Source organism: Musca vetustissima, unplaced genomic scaffold (genome assembly GCF_032173495.1).
Source record: "Musca vetustissima isolate MV318-11 ecotype Yass unplaced genomic scaffold, APGP_CSIRO_Mvet_v1 utg508343, whole genome shotgun sequence".
In the NCBI taxonomy this organism is placed as follows: Eukaryota; Metazoa; Arthropoda; class Insecta; order Diptera; family Muscidae; genus Musca; species Musca vetustissima.
Window position 1 is genome coordinate 165 of NW_026873632.1, and position 13,934 is coordinate 14,098.

The 13,934-nt window shown below is 35.4% G+C and overlaps 2 protein-coding genes across 2 annotated transcripts; both read right to left on the minus strand.

Annotated features, from left to right (window-relative positions):
* Positions 1-425: 425 nt before the first annotated feature.
* LOC133326745 (ATP-dependent DNA helicase Q5-like) lies at positions 426-5,720 on the minus strand. The gene is made up of 4 exons (XM_061535357.1): positions 5,574-5,720; positions 4,189-5,493; positions 2,298-4,121; positions 426-563 (listed from the first exon to the last, which is right to left on the minus strand). The coding sequence occupies exons 1-4, from the start codon at positions 5,689-5,691 to the stop codon at positions 466-468; spliced, it is 3,345 nt and encodes a 1,114-aa protein (XP_061391341.1). The 5' UTR covers positions 5,692-5,720; the 3' UTR covers positions 426-465.
* A 5,730-nt stretch (positions 5,721-11,450) lies between these two features.
* Positions 11,451-12,262, minus strand: LOC133326756 (uncharacterized). Its single transcript, XM_061535367.1, has 4 exons — positions 12,241-12,262; positions 12,031-12,134; positions 11,792-11,952; positions 11,451-11,689 (listed from the first exon to the last, which is right to left on the minus strand). The coding sequence occupies exons 1-4, from the start codon at positions 12,260-12,262 to the stop codon at positions 11,452-11,454; spliced, it is 525 nt and encodes a 174-aa protein (XP_061391351.1). The 3' UTR covers position 11,451.
* Between the last annotated feature and the right edge of the window lie 1,672 nt (positions 12,263-13,934).

Below are 13,934 nucleotides of genomic sequence, written 5' to 3' on the forward strand. Positions count from 1 at the left end.
ATGTGGGTATGATGATAATTGGTATTTAATTAAATTTATAAGCACTTCACTTCATTGCAATACCAATATTTGCATATGAATCGAATCGAATTATAATTAGTGGTATTGCATATTTTGTTTTTAAATATATGTAGGTATATGTAAAAAGAGTATAGAACATCAATAAAAAATTATTTAAAAAACTTTAAAAAATCAATAACGAATTTTCGTAACAAAACGAAATAGTGGGATTAGTGTTAGTGGTTGATTGCTGCGTATACAACAAACGCGTGAGCTCGTATAATATTTCTTAAAAATATAAAAATAATAATAATAAAAGTTACAACATTTATGACATAAGGTAAATTCTTAAAACAGAAAAACACATAGGAAGTATTGTGTAATAATAATAATAGAAATTCAAAACCATTGGAAGTTGAGGGGAAGGGAAGATAATGATCATGGTGATGCCAGTAGTCATTCGATTTACGCCACTGGAAAATGTTTATCAATATCAGAATCTTCGGCAATCATATTTAGCTTATGAAAAGTGTCACGAATATATCCTTTGCAATCGGCAACGGCTGAAAAGTAAAAAGAAATTATAAATTAGATTTAAGATTATTTAATATACATTTTTATTTAAAAGCCAAGGCTGAAGGCAGTATTTTTCAAATATTATGAACCACACTATTGTATATAATTAAGTTCAAATTCTTTTCGAAAATAACCACACTAAAGTAAAATAGTACAGGTTTCATGCTTGCCGGAAATGTTTTTCCTAAAAAGCATGAAGAAACATAAAAAAAATAATTGGGGACAAATCCATTAATTTATTAACGGCAAAAGGGTTGGAAGAGGGTAGCCGGTAGCGATAGAAAATTCGTAGAAGATTAAATATGTTAATTCAACCATGTCAATTTCGAGATAGAAACGCTCACATATTTCTCCAAAATAGGCCCCATAACCATTTTGGAGAATCTCAATATGTTTATGCCTTCTCATCGAAGTATGGGGCATCGACAAATGAGATGTTCGATAGTTTCAATTTTCTCATCATCTTCAAATATACGGGAATAATCCACCTCATTAATATCCAATCTTCAAAAAAGAGATCTGATTCTGGCCAGATAGATTTCGAGGTTCTATAACTAAATTCCCCATTTCATATTGTTGGTACTTTTTTCTCGTAAAACTTGCGGATTTTGCCAAAAAAAAAAAAAAAAAGTATGTAGGTAGCTGGAGGTCTAACGGTGTCATCAATAGTTAAATCGATTGACTGCGATCCACATAGACCAAGCTCATCAGCTACTACATTCCCCTTAATGTCACTATGATCTGGAACCCAAAAAAGCCTAAAAAAATGCAGAATATCCCGCAGAGCTAATTTACAATCATGAACTACCCTAGAATTTATAATCCACGACCTGATTGTTTCAGGATTGCTAAAATCTCTGCTTGAAAACCGCTACAATTGTTATTTACTTTATATGAGTTCAAAATTGAAAATTCTTCGCAGAAAAACTGTGCCTTCTTCCATCCTTGAGGAGGAAGCAGACCCGCCTAGGACTTGTTATTGTTATTTTAAATGTGCCTCCCAGTTGCGTCGAGACAGCCATAAGTAAGAATGATAAGGACAACTGAACCGTAAAGCCAGTGTACGATGAGCGTTGACAGTCCCCAAATCTTCTCAATGTTTTTAAGGACTTCTATGAGACATTCTGCAACATTGCACGTATTATACCATCAGGTCCAGGAGATTTGTAGAGTTGAAAAGTGTTAAGTGTTAGGTCTTCTATCAGAGCTTCATTTGACATGGATTGAGGTTGAATGTGATGCAGCAATTGATCGTCCGTACCCAAGTCTCTGCTCCCTGGAAAATGAGTGTCCGGAGTCACTAAACCAGAATTAGTCCACGTGTTCCTGTGCTGTTTTTGTATTGAATTTGTTCCAGTTTGTCCTTCGTTGGAAATTTGGAAAGATATCATTCTGTGATCCGAGAAGCATTCTTCTGACAATTTTCAACTTCAGAACTTGGATTCGTATTGAAGTTAAGAAGGGACCTTTTTCGCGCTATATTCAAACGTATTTGCCTAGGAAGATGATATCACAATTCGACTGTAAATGCATAGTTTGGGATTTTTCTCCCGGAAAAAATTTGTTGTAACCTTAGTCTGGCAGAATAATTGTGGTAGAATCCATGGACTAATTACATTAATTTCTTTTATTTGCAGAAGATTAAAAGGTTCCCAAGTAGTCCTCTTATGCCGATTTGGAAAATAAATAAAATTGATTTAAGACTTTGTGTCTAAACTCACCCAATTTACCATCAATAACACGAGTAGTTATACGCTTGGCGAGAACTTTAAATAATTCTTTGGTAGCAATTTTACGCTTATAGTAGGGATTTAAGTAGTCAACAACGGTTTTGCTAACATCTGTCTTTTGTTTATAGGCCTGATGACGTTCACTTTGTGATGATTTTGTCGCTGACGACGACGATGATGATGATGCGGCAAGTGTTTTTGACGTACTAGACGATTCTCGTTGATGATTTTGTGACTGAGATTTTGTTGCTGTTGTCGAGGAACTTGAAGAAACATTTGATGTTGAATGAGAGCGGGAAGTTGATGATGATGTACTGGATGTGTTTTTAGATGATGATGAAGTTTTTTGTGATGTTGAGCTTTGTTCGGTTGTTTTCGATTTATCAGCAGTCGAGGATGATGCCGACGACGACGTGGAGGATGACTTTGTTTCTGATTTTGAAGATGATTTATCTTTTGATTTGTCTTTGCCTAGGATTGCAGCTTCCAAAGTTTTCTTTTCACTGGCACTTAGGATTTTTTCAATTTCTTTTGTTACGGGATGTAAAGTGCCATCATCGTTGGTGTACTCGTTTTCATTTTCGTCATCTTCCTCCTCCTCTTGTTCTGCAATATTATCATTGTTCTCATTGGTTTTATAAATGATGTGACTCTGGTATTTATCTCGAGAATTCCGATTATAATGTGATGTCCTTTTTGATTTAACATGTGTACCATATTTGTCATAAGATGACGTTGTATTTGAACTTTTTGAACTCGAATTGTAATCGTTATTTTCCTTTGTATCATATTTATCAATGCTATCGCCACTGCTAATGGCTTCCAATTCTTCTTTTTCCAATTTTTCTATTTCCTGTTTGAGCTTTTGTTCTTTAGAAATGAGATTTTCTAAATTGTCTTCATTGCTTTCTTGCTTTACGTCACGATTTGCATCCCTGTGGTGTGGGTGGCCATCCTTTTCCGTTAATTTATTATCCAAACTGGCTTCACTACTCTCCACATCAGACCATTCTTCTTTGATTTTCTTTATGTCAAATTTCTCCTCCATTTCCTTGTCATCGGATATGGATGAAAGTGATGTTTCGTCTGCCTCTTCTTCATCTTCCGATTTACTTTTGCTCTTGGTGAAAAATGAACCAATGGTTGTTTGTTTTCCTGACTCATGTTTATAACTCTTGGGGGCTTTAAGGGCCTTAGGAATTTCTTTCTTTTCACTCGATTTGGGTCTTTGATCTTCTAGTTCCTTGAGTTTGCGTTCAAAATATTCCACACTACCACCGTTCCAAACGCTCTTCTTTTTCTCCGGTTTCGGTACATAATCCATGAGTACCGGCATTAAACGTTTCTTAGAGGTTAATTGCTTAATGGCGGACAATTCCTTGGCCACTGCATGCCGATACATATTAGCCACCTTCTGCTTGGAGAAGCATTCATATTCAATATCAGCTGCAATGGCTTCGAAATCCTTTTGCACTAAATAACTTTTGGGTTTATCTTCTTCGCTTTCCTTTACATTATTTTTGAGCGCTTCAACGAGAGCGGTTAGATAGTTTTCACGCATCGATATCTTTAAGCCGGCCACCTTAGTAGTGGTAGCTTGGGCTTGATGTACTCTTGTGATTTCAGTTCCAGCTTCTTGTTCCAATTCTCGAGCCGCATCCAAGCATTTGCGTAGTTGAAATTGTTTGCGAATGAAATCTTCGGTTTCCTTTTTAGCCTTTTTGGCTAACTGAGCATGACTAACACCTCCCGAGCCTTCATCATCATCGTCGTCTTCATAGTCCTCTGCCGCTCTTTTTACTGCAGCCCGACCACCTAATCGCAACAAATTAAGAGTGGGTTATATAATTTTCATAAAGAAGTCGATATGCCATTCACCTACCTTCATACAAATCAGAACTATCCTCCAAAGAAATACCCGTCTTAAAGACACTGTCCATGCACAAACGTTGAAACGTCAACAAGGCCTTTTCCATTTTCTTGGGATTCTTACAGACATCACATCTGTCCTCACACTGAGGTGTGGGATCTCCAAAGTAGTCCGAGAATAATTTATGCCTACACTGCATCATCTCGCAGAAGGATACAATATCATCGAAATTCTTCATTGCCCTCTCGGCCATTTCCTGTTTACCCGAGCATGTCGAAGAGCGTGTCCGATTGATGTCGTTTTGCAAAAGGAAACGTATTGAACGGGCATCATCACGACCATAATACAGGCGACAATATGATTTCTTGCCATCACGACCAGCGCGACCAGATTCCTGATAGTAGGCAGCAACATTTTGTGGCACATCCCAGTGTATGACAAAACGCACCGAGGGCTTATCCACACCCATGCCAAAACTGTTGGTGGCCACAATAATGGGACACTCCCCAGACATCCACTTCTCTTGGGCTTCAACACGCTCGGAACCCTTAAGACCGGCATGATAGGCAATAGCACTAATTCCCTGCCGCGTCACCCCCATTGCAACACGTTCAACATTTTCGCGCGTTCGGCAATAAATAATGCCGCAACCACGCTTGGCAGGTGCCACCTTTTCGAATTCCTCTTCATCGCCCAGACAATGCCGGGCAAATCCAGCCAAATGTTGGAAATCATCTTCGATGGAATTCTTAAAGACCACATCGTAAAAGAGATTTTTGCGAAAACTGGGTGTAATGAACTTCGAAATGGGTTCCTTCAAATGCAGCTGCTTAAATATATCCTCTCGCACCTGTTTCGATGCAGTGGCAGTCAGTGCCAACCACACTATGGATGGATACTGTGATCTCAGCTTGCCCAATTTAAGGTAATCCGGTCGAAAATCATGACCCCATTGACTGACACAATGAGCCTCGTCCACTGCAAAATAGGCAACCTTATCATACTTTACCATATGTGCCAATATGTCCTGGAATCCTTGTGTAGCTGCCTGTTCGGGTGTTATGTACAGGAATCTAATGTTGGGTCTGACAGACTTCAAGTCGGTGACCACACGTTCGCGTTCCTTTACACCCATTTTGGAATTCAATGAATCCGCTTGAATCTTCAGCTTGCCCAAGTGGTCAATTTGATCCTTGATCAAAGCCAGTAAAGGTGAGAATACAATTGTCACCTGGCCATCACACATCAATCCCGGAAGTTGGAAGCACAGTGATTTGCCAGAACCAGTGGGCATGCTCACGTAGACATCACGTTTTTCTGTTACCACAAATAAACAAATGGAAACATTTGTTTAGACTTATTTACACGGCCTTCTTATCTTTTGCTGTTGTACTCACTTTTGACGGCACTCTTCACTGCCTTTTTCTGCAACTCCGACTTGAATTCCTTGTGGCCGAAGAACTTCTCCAGATACTCGTACATACGCTCCTCCGACCCATCGTCCTTACTACTCATTTTGGCGAGCGTTTCCTAAGTGTATTGTGAAAATCTCAATGATGAAAAATTTACCGCGTTTTATTGCATCCTTTTACGCAAACAAACTGCAATTAAAAGCGTTCCAGCTACTACAAATGGCGCGGAAGGCAGAACGGCCGATAAAGAAGGCACTTAAAGAGGAAAGCGGAAAATTTACGAATGAAGTGTGAAGGATAGCGCTTGAAGAAGCGTATTGTTGAGAAAGAGGCATGGGAGAATTGCCGATTAGGGGTACCGCAAGTCGGCGATAATAACATTCTATAACTAATACTATGTTCTAACGGTCATTTGAAGGAAGTTCAAAACGAATAACGTACATTTCCCACATCTTGTAATATGTTTCTAACTTAGTTATTATTCAATATAACAGTATCATCTGCATTCATATAAAGTCCTGTTTCATAAGAAACATGCCCTTTGGTAACCCATTTCTATCAGGAAAAAATATGTATATGTACACATTAATTTAGAGGAGCCCACCCCAAATTTACAAAGCAACATTTGGCTTAAGTCTAGTTTAAGGCCCCCTCCCGGATCGTTTCGAAATTTTTACCACATGTAGTCCTTAGGGGCCTGATTACAGCAGTATACTTTTTTTCTTGCGGAAATTGGTATTTCCGGAGATATGGGCCTCCAAAGTTCCGTTGGGACCCTTGTATTTTCACGTAATTTTTTAAAATTCACTAAGGCAATATGGGTATCATTTTAAGCATTTGAAGCCCTGATTACAAAAATATAATATTCTTATTAAATAAGTCCATACTTTCTGAGATATAAGTCTCAATATTTCGGTAAGTACCTTCCATGTTGTTATTGTGTAATATTGATCATTTTAAAGCTTAAATACATGTATTAAGAGTAAAGGAATGGTGATACAATGTTTATTTACAGAAAATTCTGTCGCGTAGCCGGTGTTGCCATCTGTCCATAGGAGAAAGTCTTAAATTCCCGGCCGAAGGCCGGCTACCCGCAAAAACTATTATAATCAAAAGGAGATTCTGTCGCGTAGCCGGTGTTGGCATTTGTCCATAGGAGAAAGTCTTAAATCCCCGGCCGAAGACCGGCTACCCACAAACACTATTCTAATTAAAAGGAGATTCTGTAGCGTTGCCGGTGTTGGCATCTGTCCATAGGAGAAAGTCTTAAATCCCCGGCCAAAGGCCGGCTACTTACAAACACTATTCTAATTAAAAGGGGATTTTGTCGCGTAGCCGGTGTTGCCATCTGTCCATAGGAGAAAGTCATAAATCCACGGCCGAAGGCCGGCTATCAACAAACACTATTCTAATTAAAAGGGGATTTTGTCGCGTAGCCGGTGTTGCCATCTGTCCATAGGACCTATATCTCAGGAAGTATGGACTTATTTGATATGAATATTATATTGTAATCAGGGCTACAAATGCTTTAAAATGATACCCGTATGCAATCTGACAATAGACTACGCAACAGAATCTCATTTTAAATTGTAAAAAAATTGTATTTAGCCAGGCGTTTGTAGAAAACTAATGGACAAATTCTAATACAAGCTTTATAACACCATTTTCTTTGATTTTGAAACAGGGGATTTAGGAGCAGTTTTCCTTTTCCTTAAGGAAATATTTGCCCAAGTTGTACTTGCGGCAAATATTTGGAAGAAATTAGCGGCCGGATTTAGAACTGATTTAAGCTCACGCTTCCTTGTCGTCACTTGGGGCATTAACAAATATTCTGTCCCTATAAATGCTTTATTATTGCACTTTTATTAATAAAAAATAATAATCGAAAACAAAAGACAACATTTTAAATCGAAATGAAACGTTGACAATTTTTTTTGACAATTTAATTTACAAACAATAAAGAAAAAAGTTTAAAACTATATGATTGTCACTTACACCTTATTAAATACACCTTGGTTTTGTCATAGTTGAATTTTTTGAACTTTGGAAATTCGTACATCGACGCATGGTATAATTATTACAAGGTAGGGCACAGCTACCAACTGATTAAAATTTTTTCTCAAGGTGGCTTGTTCAATCAAATCAAAATACATATTTTGTGTATGTGTGTATTGTTTTGAATATAATGTGAAATAAATTCAAAATAAATTGAAATATATTCAAGTTTAATTGAAATGAAAATAAAGTTTTTAACACGTTCGTCTGGAAGTAATTACTTTGTTATGGATGAAACAAACATTTTATGGTATTCCCTACTGGATTTTGGGAAGTTTTTAGTTTTGTTTTGAAAAAATGTCAAATAAACACAAACACTTGTTGCGTATATTTATTTTATTTTTGGCAGAAGAGGCCACACGTACATAGTTGTTTTTTTGTTATTCACCTCAAGCTGCCCTATCTTGTATTATTGTACCATGCGTCGACGTATTTCGGTAACATTCATATAAATACATGTTTTCTACTTTTGTGGTGAAAAACGTCGAACGAGCTAGTTGAATTTTAGGTAAGGCTGTAACATGGTACATGTGTTGTCTTTCCATGTATCAATTTGAAAATAATATTATTCTAACAATATAAGTTTTTTCTTACAATTAGTTGTTTTTTTTTTATAAAAACAACAAACTGGGATTCAGCCTGACTATTTTGCAAAAATAAAATACGAATGATATCCCAAATAAACCGCCAACACTACTGAAGTTGTAGACGCAGGCACGGTTAAACTGTTTGGTTTGTTGCTGCATACTAGCAACACCAACAAAGTCGTTGTGTGCATTTGTCGCGATGTGACAACACACAACAGTGGGAAATTGATTGTAAATGCCTTGTTAACCTCGAAGTGAGGCACCAGCGAGATTCTCATGCAGTTTATGTCGTTGGTCAGCTAAGTACTTCGCTTTGTTACAAGAGACATTTGGGTATGAAAGGTTTTTTGTATAGAAGATATAGCTTCTGGGGAGAATATCCCAACAAAAAACTGAGGGAACTGATGAGGATCAGTGGCGTGATCCGAAACTATAGTCTTCCTGCCATACCCCTCGGCAAACAATGCCATACATTCCCCACTAATAAATAGTTGTTTTTTTTTATAGAAACAACAAACTGGGATTCAGCCTGACTATTTTGCAAAAACAAAATACAAATGGTATCCCAAATAAACCGCCAACACTACTGAATTTAAGGGATATTTGAGAAAATTCCATTAAAAGTGATTTTTAAAAAAAGTGCAGGTAATGTGGTATACCACCTTTTCGATGTTAATGTGGTATAGTATAATTTTCACTTCCAATTGATATCTTATATAATTTATTGTTTTTAATAAATGTGAATTAGCTCGAAATTTATGTCTGTTAAGATTTTTAACGGATAAGTTGAGTGGAACTTTAATTTTGTATTATATAATAATGTCTACCCATGGCAATATATTTTTTTTTAATTTTTACCTGCACTTGTGTTTTTTGATGAAATGTCTAGTTTTTTCCTAAATTGGTGATTATGTGGTGCAATCGCGCATATTAATTGATTTTTAGTTCATACCAATTATTTTTAAAACAAAAAATATTTTTAAACTTCAACCGAAAAAAGTCAATTTCATGAAAAATTTAATTTTTGGTACTGATTCTCAACGTGATTTAAATAAATTAAACAGATCATTGCTATCTTATTTTCTATCTGAGGAATTACTTAGGTTAGTACTCCTGCTAGAAATTTTTGAATTTTTTGTTTGTAATGGCAGCAATGACAAGAAAAATTGTGGAGTTTCAAGAATTTCACTCCATCCTTATTCGCCAAAAACATTAACCTATTACGTACAATGAAATTGTAAATCAGGGATGGAAAATTCAGTACAATAGTACTTTTTTCAGTACCGTTTTATCCAAAAAAGTACCGTAGTACCCCCTTGACCATTTCAGTACCATTCCAATCCTCCATTAAACCATGATATATATATATATATATTTTTTTTTTTGGATTATAATTTGTTATGGATTTGATCGGCAAAAGTATTGCAGATAAAGATGTTGATGTGATTGCAATATTCTTCTTAAAAAAATGAATGGGTTTACGACTGATAACTGTTAGCTTCCTGCCAAACTTATAGATGTAAGCAGGATTAAGTTAATCAAAAATTACTATTTGAATAACTATTAATTAATGTCACTGTAATCTATATTGAGCTACAGCAAATTTGGACATATTTATATATATATACATTATCTATACATTTCCCACAGACAATCTAATTATTAGCTTCGTGGGATTTCAAATAAAATGTAAACTTTATAAATGATCTCAAATAAATAATAATAAAAAAAGAAAAAGTTATGATTAAAATTACAAACATTAAATTAATTTATCAGTTCCAATATTTTTTAACCGGATATGTTTGTCAGATACTTAATTTGGCGTACTCTGTGCTATCTCCTGAGGTAGGCAAATTAATGGCATTCATAGTCTTCGTGATTACTTCAATAATAAGTGCTCTTGAACACTTTGGAACTGAAATTCATGTTAGTTTGGGGTATATTGACTTTCGAGAAAGACCATCAGAAAGATAGACTAAGTGATGATATCTTGAAAATCGATCTTTATGAAACTGAAAAAGTACTCTTTTATTAAAAAAGTACTCTTTTGGTACCTTTTCACATTTTTCATTTTCCATCCCTGTTGTAAATCATCGCAAATTTATGGATGTTATAAGTGAAATGGATCTGGATGTGGCAATATAAAAATCTATACACATGACTGTTGATCAACAATTTCATAAGAAAACTGAAGCTAACTATAAAACACTTTAAAGATTTTTCAATGTTTGGTTCTAAATGTTTATGCGAGTCCCTATATTTTTACCTAAAAATAAAGAGTAACATCCGAAATTCCATTGTTTGTGATATTGTTTAGCTTAAAAAACTTCTGGTATTTTTGCAAAATAAAAATGAAAACATTTTATTGCATTTTTCCGATGTTTCGTCACTGTTTTGGGGACTTCTTCAGGGGAACTCGTAGTATTATTTTTACGACGAGCATACCGACAATTTTCACATTTATAGATTAAATAATCAAAATAGGAAAATTTTATACTTTTCCTGTTTTGATTATTCTATTAACAATTGATTTCAATCCCTTCATGCTTTAAGAAATGCATTGTTATTTTGGGAAGTTTAAAACTGAAAATAATTGCTAACATTTTCTTTTAAATTAAAAACTAGTTATATTTTTTTCATTTTTATTTATTAATTATAAAAAAATAATTATTCTTATATTAGTTATAATTTCTATAAAAATATGAAATATGAATGTGTGTGATTTGTACATTTAGTTTTCAAAAAGAATTAAAACATTTTAAATGTTAAAAAGAAATTAAAAATGTAATTAGATTCGAGTTTTTTCGTTATAACATTAGATTATTTGTAAATGTGTATTTAAAAAATGATGTAATATAAAAACTGTAATCTTTGAAGGCTGTAAATATTACAGCACATCTACAGATAGATATTAACGAACAGAATGTTAAATATGTGAACATTAACAGTTGTTATAAATGTAAATGCCTTAGCCTAGACACAAACGTAACATAGTATGACTGTTATACTACGATTATATCAATGGACGGATATAATTGTTATACAAATAAAAAAAGAAAAGAGATAAATAGAACAGAATGTATATAACACTTCAATAGACAACAATTCTGTTGTTTGTTATATTCTCTTCGGGGCGTGAAATTTATGTTTCCGAAGAGATTTGAGAAGTGTTTCGTTTGTCATGCAAGTAACAAATATGCGATATGTTACTTTTTTCCTGATTACTCCAAATCTCCTGACATGCCAAAACGTAGAGTAATTAAAATATCCATAAGGAAAATAAGTGCAGTGACCAAAGACACAGATGCCGCACCCAATACCAAATCCAAACGTGTCATATTCGGATGCCAGTAATTCAAATCTTTTGTAGCTGACCAATCACGGAATAGTAATGAAGTGGTGGCCACAAACAGTACAAATCCAACCAAAGACCACAACACAGATGTTCGCCATGGAGTCCTACAATGAAAAATAGAATAGTAACAACAAAAAATCAATCAATTTTTGTTCTCAATAAATAACCACTTATAATGAAAGCCTATGGCGAACGGGCATACTCACATGTCACCGAATAGGGCCATTATTAAATAAATCGCCGAGTAAATTAACAGACAGCCAAAGGTCACATAGCATAAGCCAATTACGCGTGGAGTGATAAATGTACGTATGTTGGAATGTGTGGCAGGTTCATCGATCAGACCTATGCAGCAAATGATGAGACACTGGACATGTGTGACAGACGAATTAATATTTAATTGTTAATTGCAAGTTTCAACACAACAACAAAGTGTTCTACTTACCAGTTCGAGGAACTTTAAAGCGACCAACGTGTAGGAGGCCTTTTTACTTGGTCCCGAGACATAAGAGGTTTCATCTGCCGGTGACATAGTGACACGAGATATTTCTGAAAACACAATAAAACAAAAATCAACAATTAGGTCATAATGAAATACATACATAGATTGTCGGAAATGTGTATTGGAGCATAACAACAGTTTCATTAACAATACCTATTGAACTCAAATAACTCATCTTCGTTTCGTGTGTTGAGCAATGCTGAGTTGATTGCTGTGGGGAATAGTTTCAAATAGAATTTTAAAAAAACAATTCACATTTTTTGTCTGTATTTACTGGTGCAATTATCAGAATTGTTATTGTCTCATATACTGTGAATAGTGTAGGTTTTCACGTTTTGTCGTTACTCAGTCCACCCAGTTTCAAGAAATTATTTTCAATTAGTTGTTAGATGAGAATACATTAATGAGATATAATTTTTTCATTATAAGAACAATTCTGGCTATTCTACCTACAGATGAGTCAATGGCATCTGTTCAATTGTGCTTTCGTGCGTCAAATGTGGGTAAAAAATGGATTTTGTTTACTATAAACGACATTGTGGAATGTTATTGTTTTTCTATAGTACTATGGTTTTAAGGTAGAGGAATGTATGGATATAACATCTCTGACTGAATTAGTATGCACAGGTTTCGTAAGACCAAGCTGATGGTATCAACGCGCAAGACGTCCAGTAGACTCGGAACAACTGTGGAACTTCAGAACTACAGCTTCGAGGTAGTTAATGGTTTTATATACCTTGGTACCGCCATCAATAAAACGAATGACATCAGTTTTGAAATTCAGAGAAGGATTGTGATGGCCAACAGATGCTACTATGGTCTAAGTAAGCAGTTTAGAAACAAGGCCACCTCCCGCCAGACCAAACTCACACTTTACAAGACGCTGATACTACCCGTGCTATTATATGGATCAGAAGCATGGGTACTTGCGCAAGCAGATGAGGCAGCTCTTGGGGTGTTTGAGAGAAAAATTCTCCGAAAGATCTACGGGCCGATCTGTGTCGACGGTGAATATCGGCGCCGAATGAACCGTAGAAGGGAAAGGCCACAATTTGGATGGAAAGACCAAGTAGAAAACAACATTTTGGAACGTGGTCTTCCAAATTGGTGGACTTGCGCACAAGACCGACGCGCTTGGAAATCTTTTTTAAGCTCGGCTTATGGAACAACCGTTCTGTAACAAGCCAGCTAAGTAAGTAAGTAGGTTTTGTAAGTTATCAGAACTAACGGGCATGTTCTGGCATTCACTTCAACGGCAGAAGTGTATCGAACACACGCCGAGGTGTTCTGTAACACACTTTACACCCATTTGAGGTGTATTCTTTACACTTACATTTCCATAGTGAGAGTCGGGTGTATTCCTGTTTTTTCATATAAAAGAACATCTTTTTTGAAATAAAAAACGCACATGATGATAGATTGATATGTTATTCGGGCATGTTCTGGCATTCACTTCAATGGCAGAAGTGTATCGAACACACGCCGAGGTGTTCTGTAACACACTTTACACCCATTTGAGGTGTATTCTTTACACTTACATTTCCATAGTGAGAGTCGGGTGTATTCCTGTTTTTTCATATAAAAGAACATCTTTTTTGGAATAAAAAACGCACATGATGATAGATTGATATGTTATTATTGCGTATAATTTGATTAAAATCACAAAATGAACATGAAACAACATTAAAAACAAATTTTAAATAGATACTTGAATTTTCTTCAACTGAATTTCTTGCTTGACACAAACAGCTGATTTGATGTAAGGCCGAAAAAGATAGGGTTACCAAATGTTCCCCCTAAATCAATCAACAATTTAATGATATTACAGAGGTTTCATACATATATTT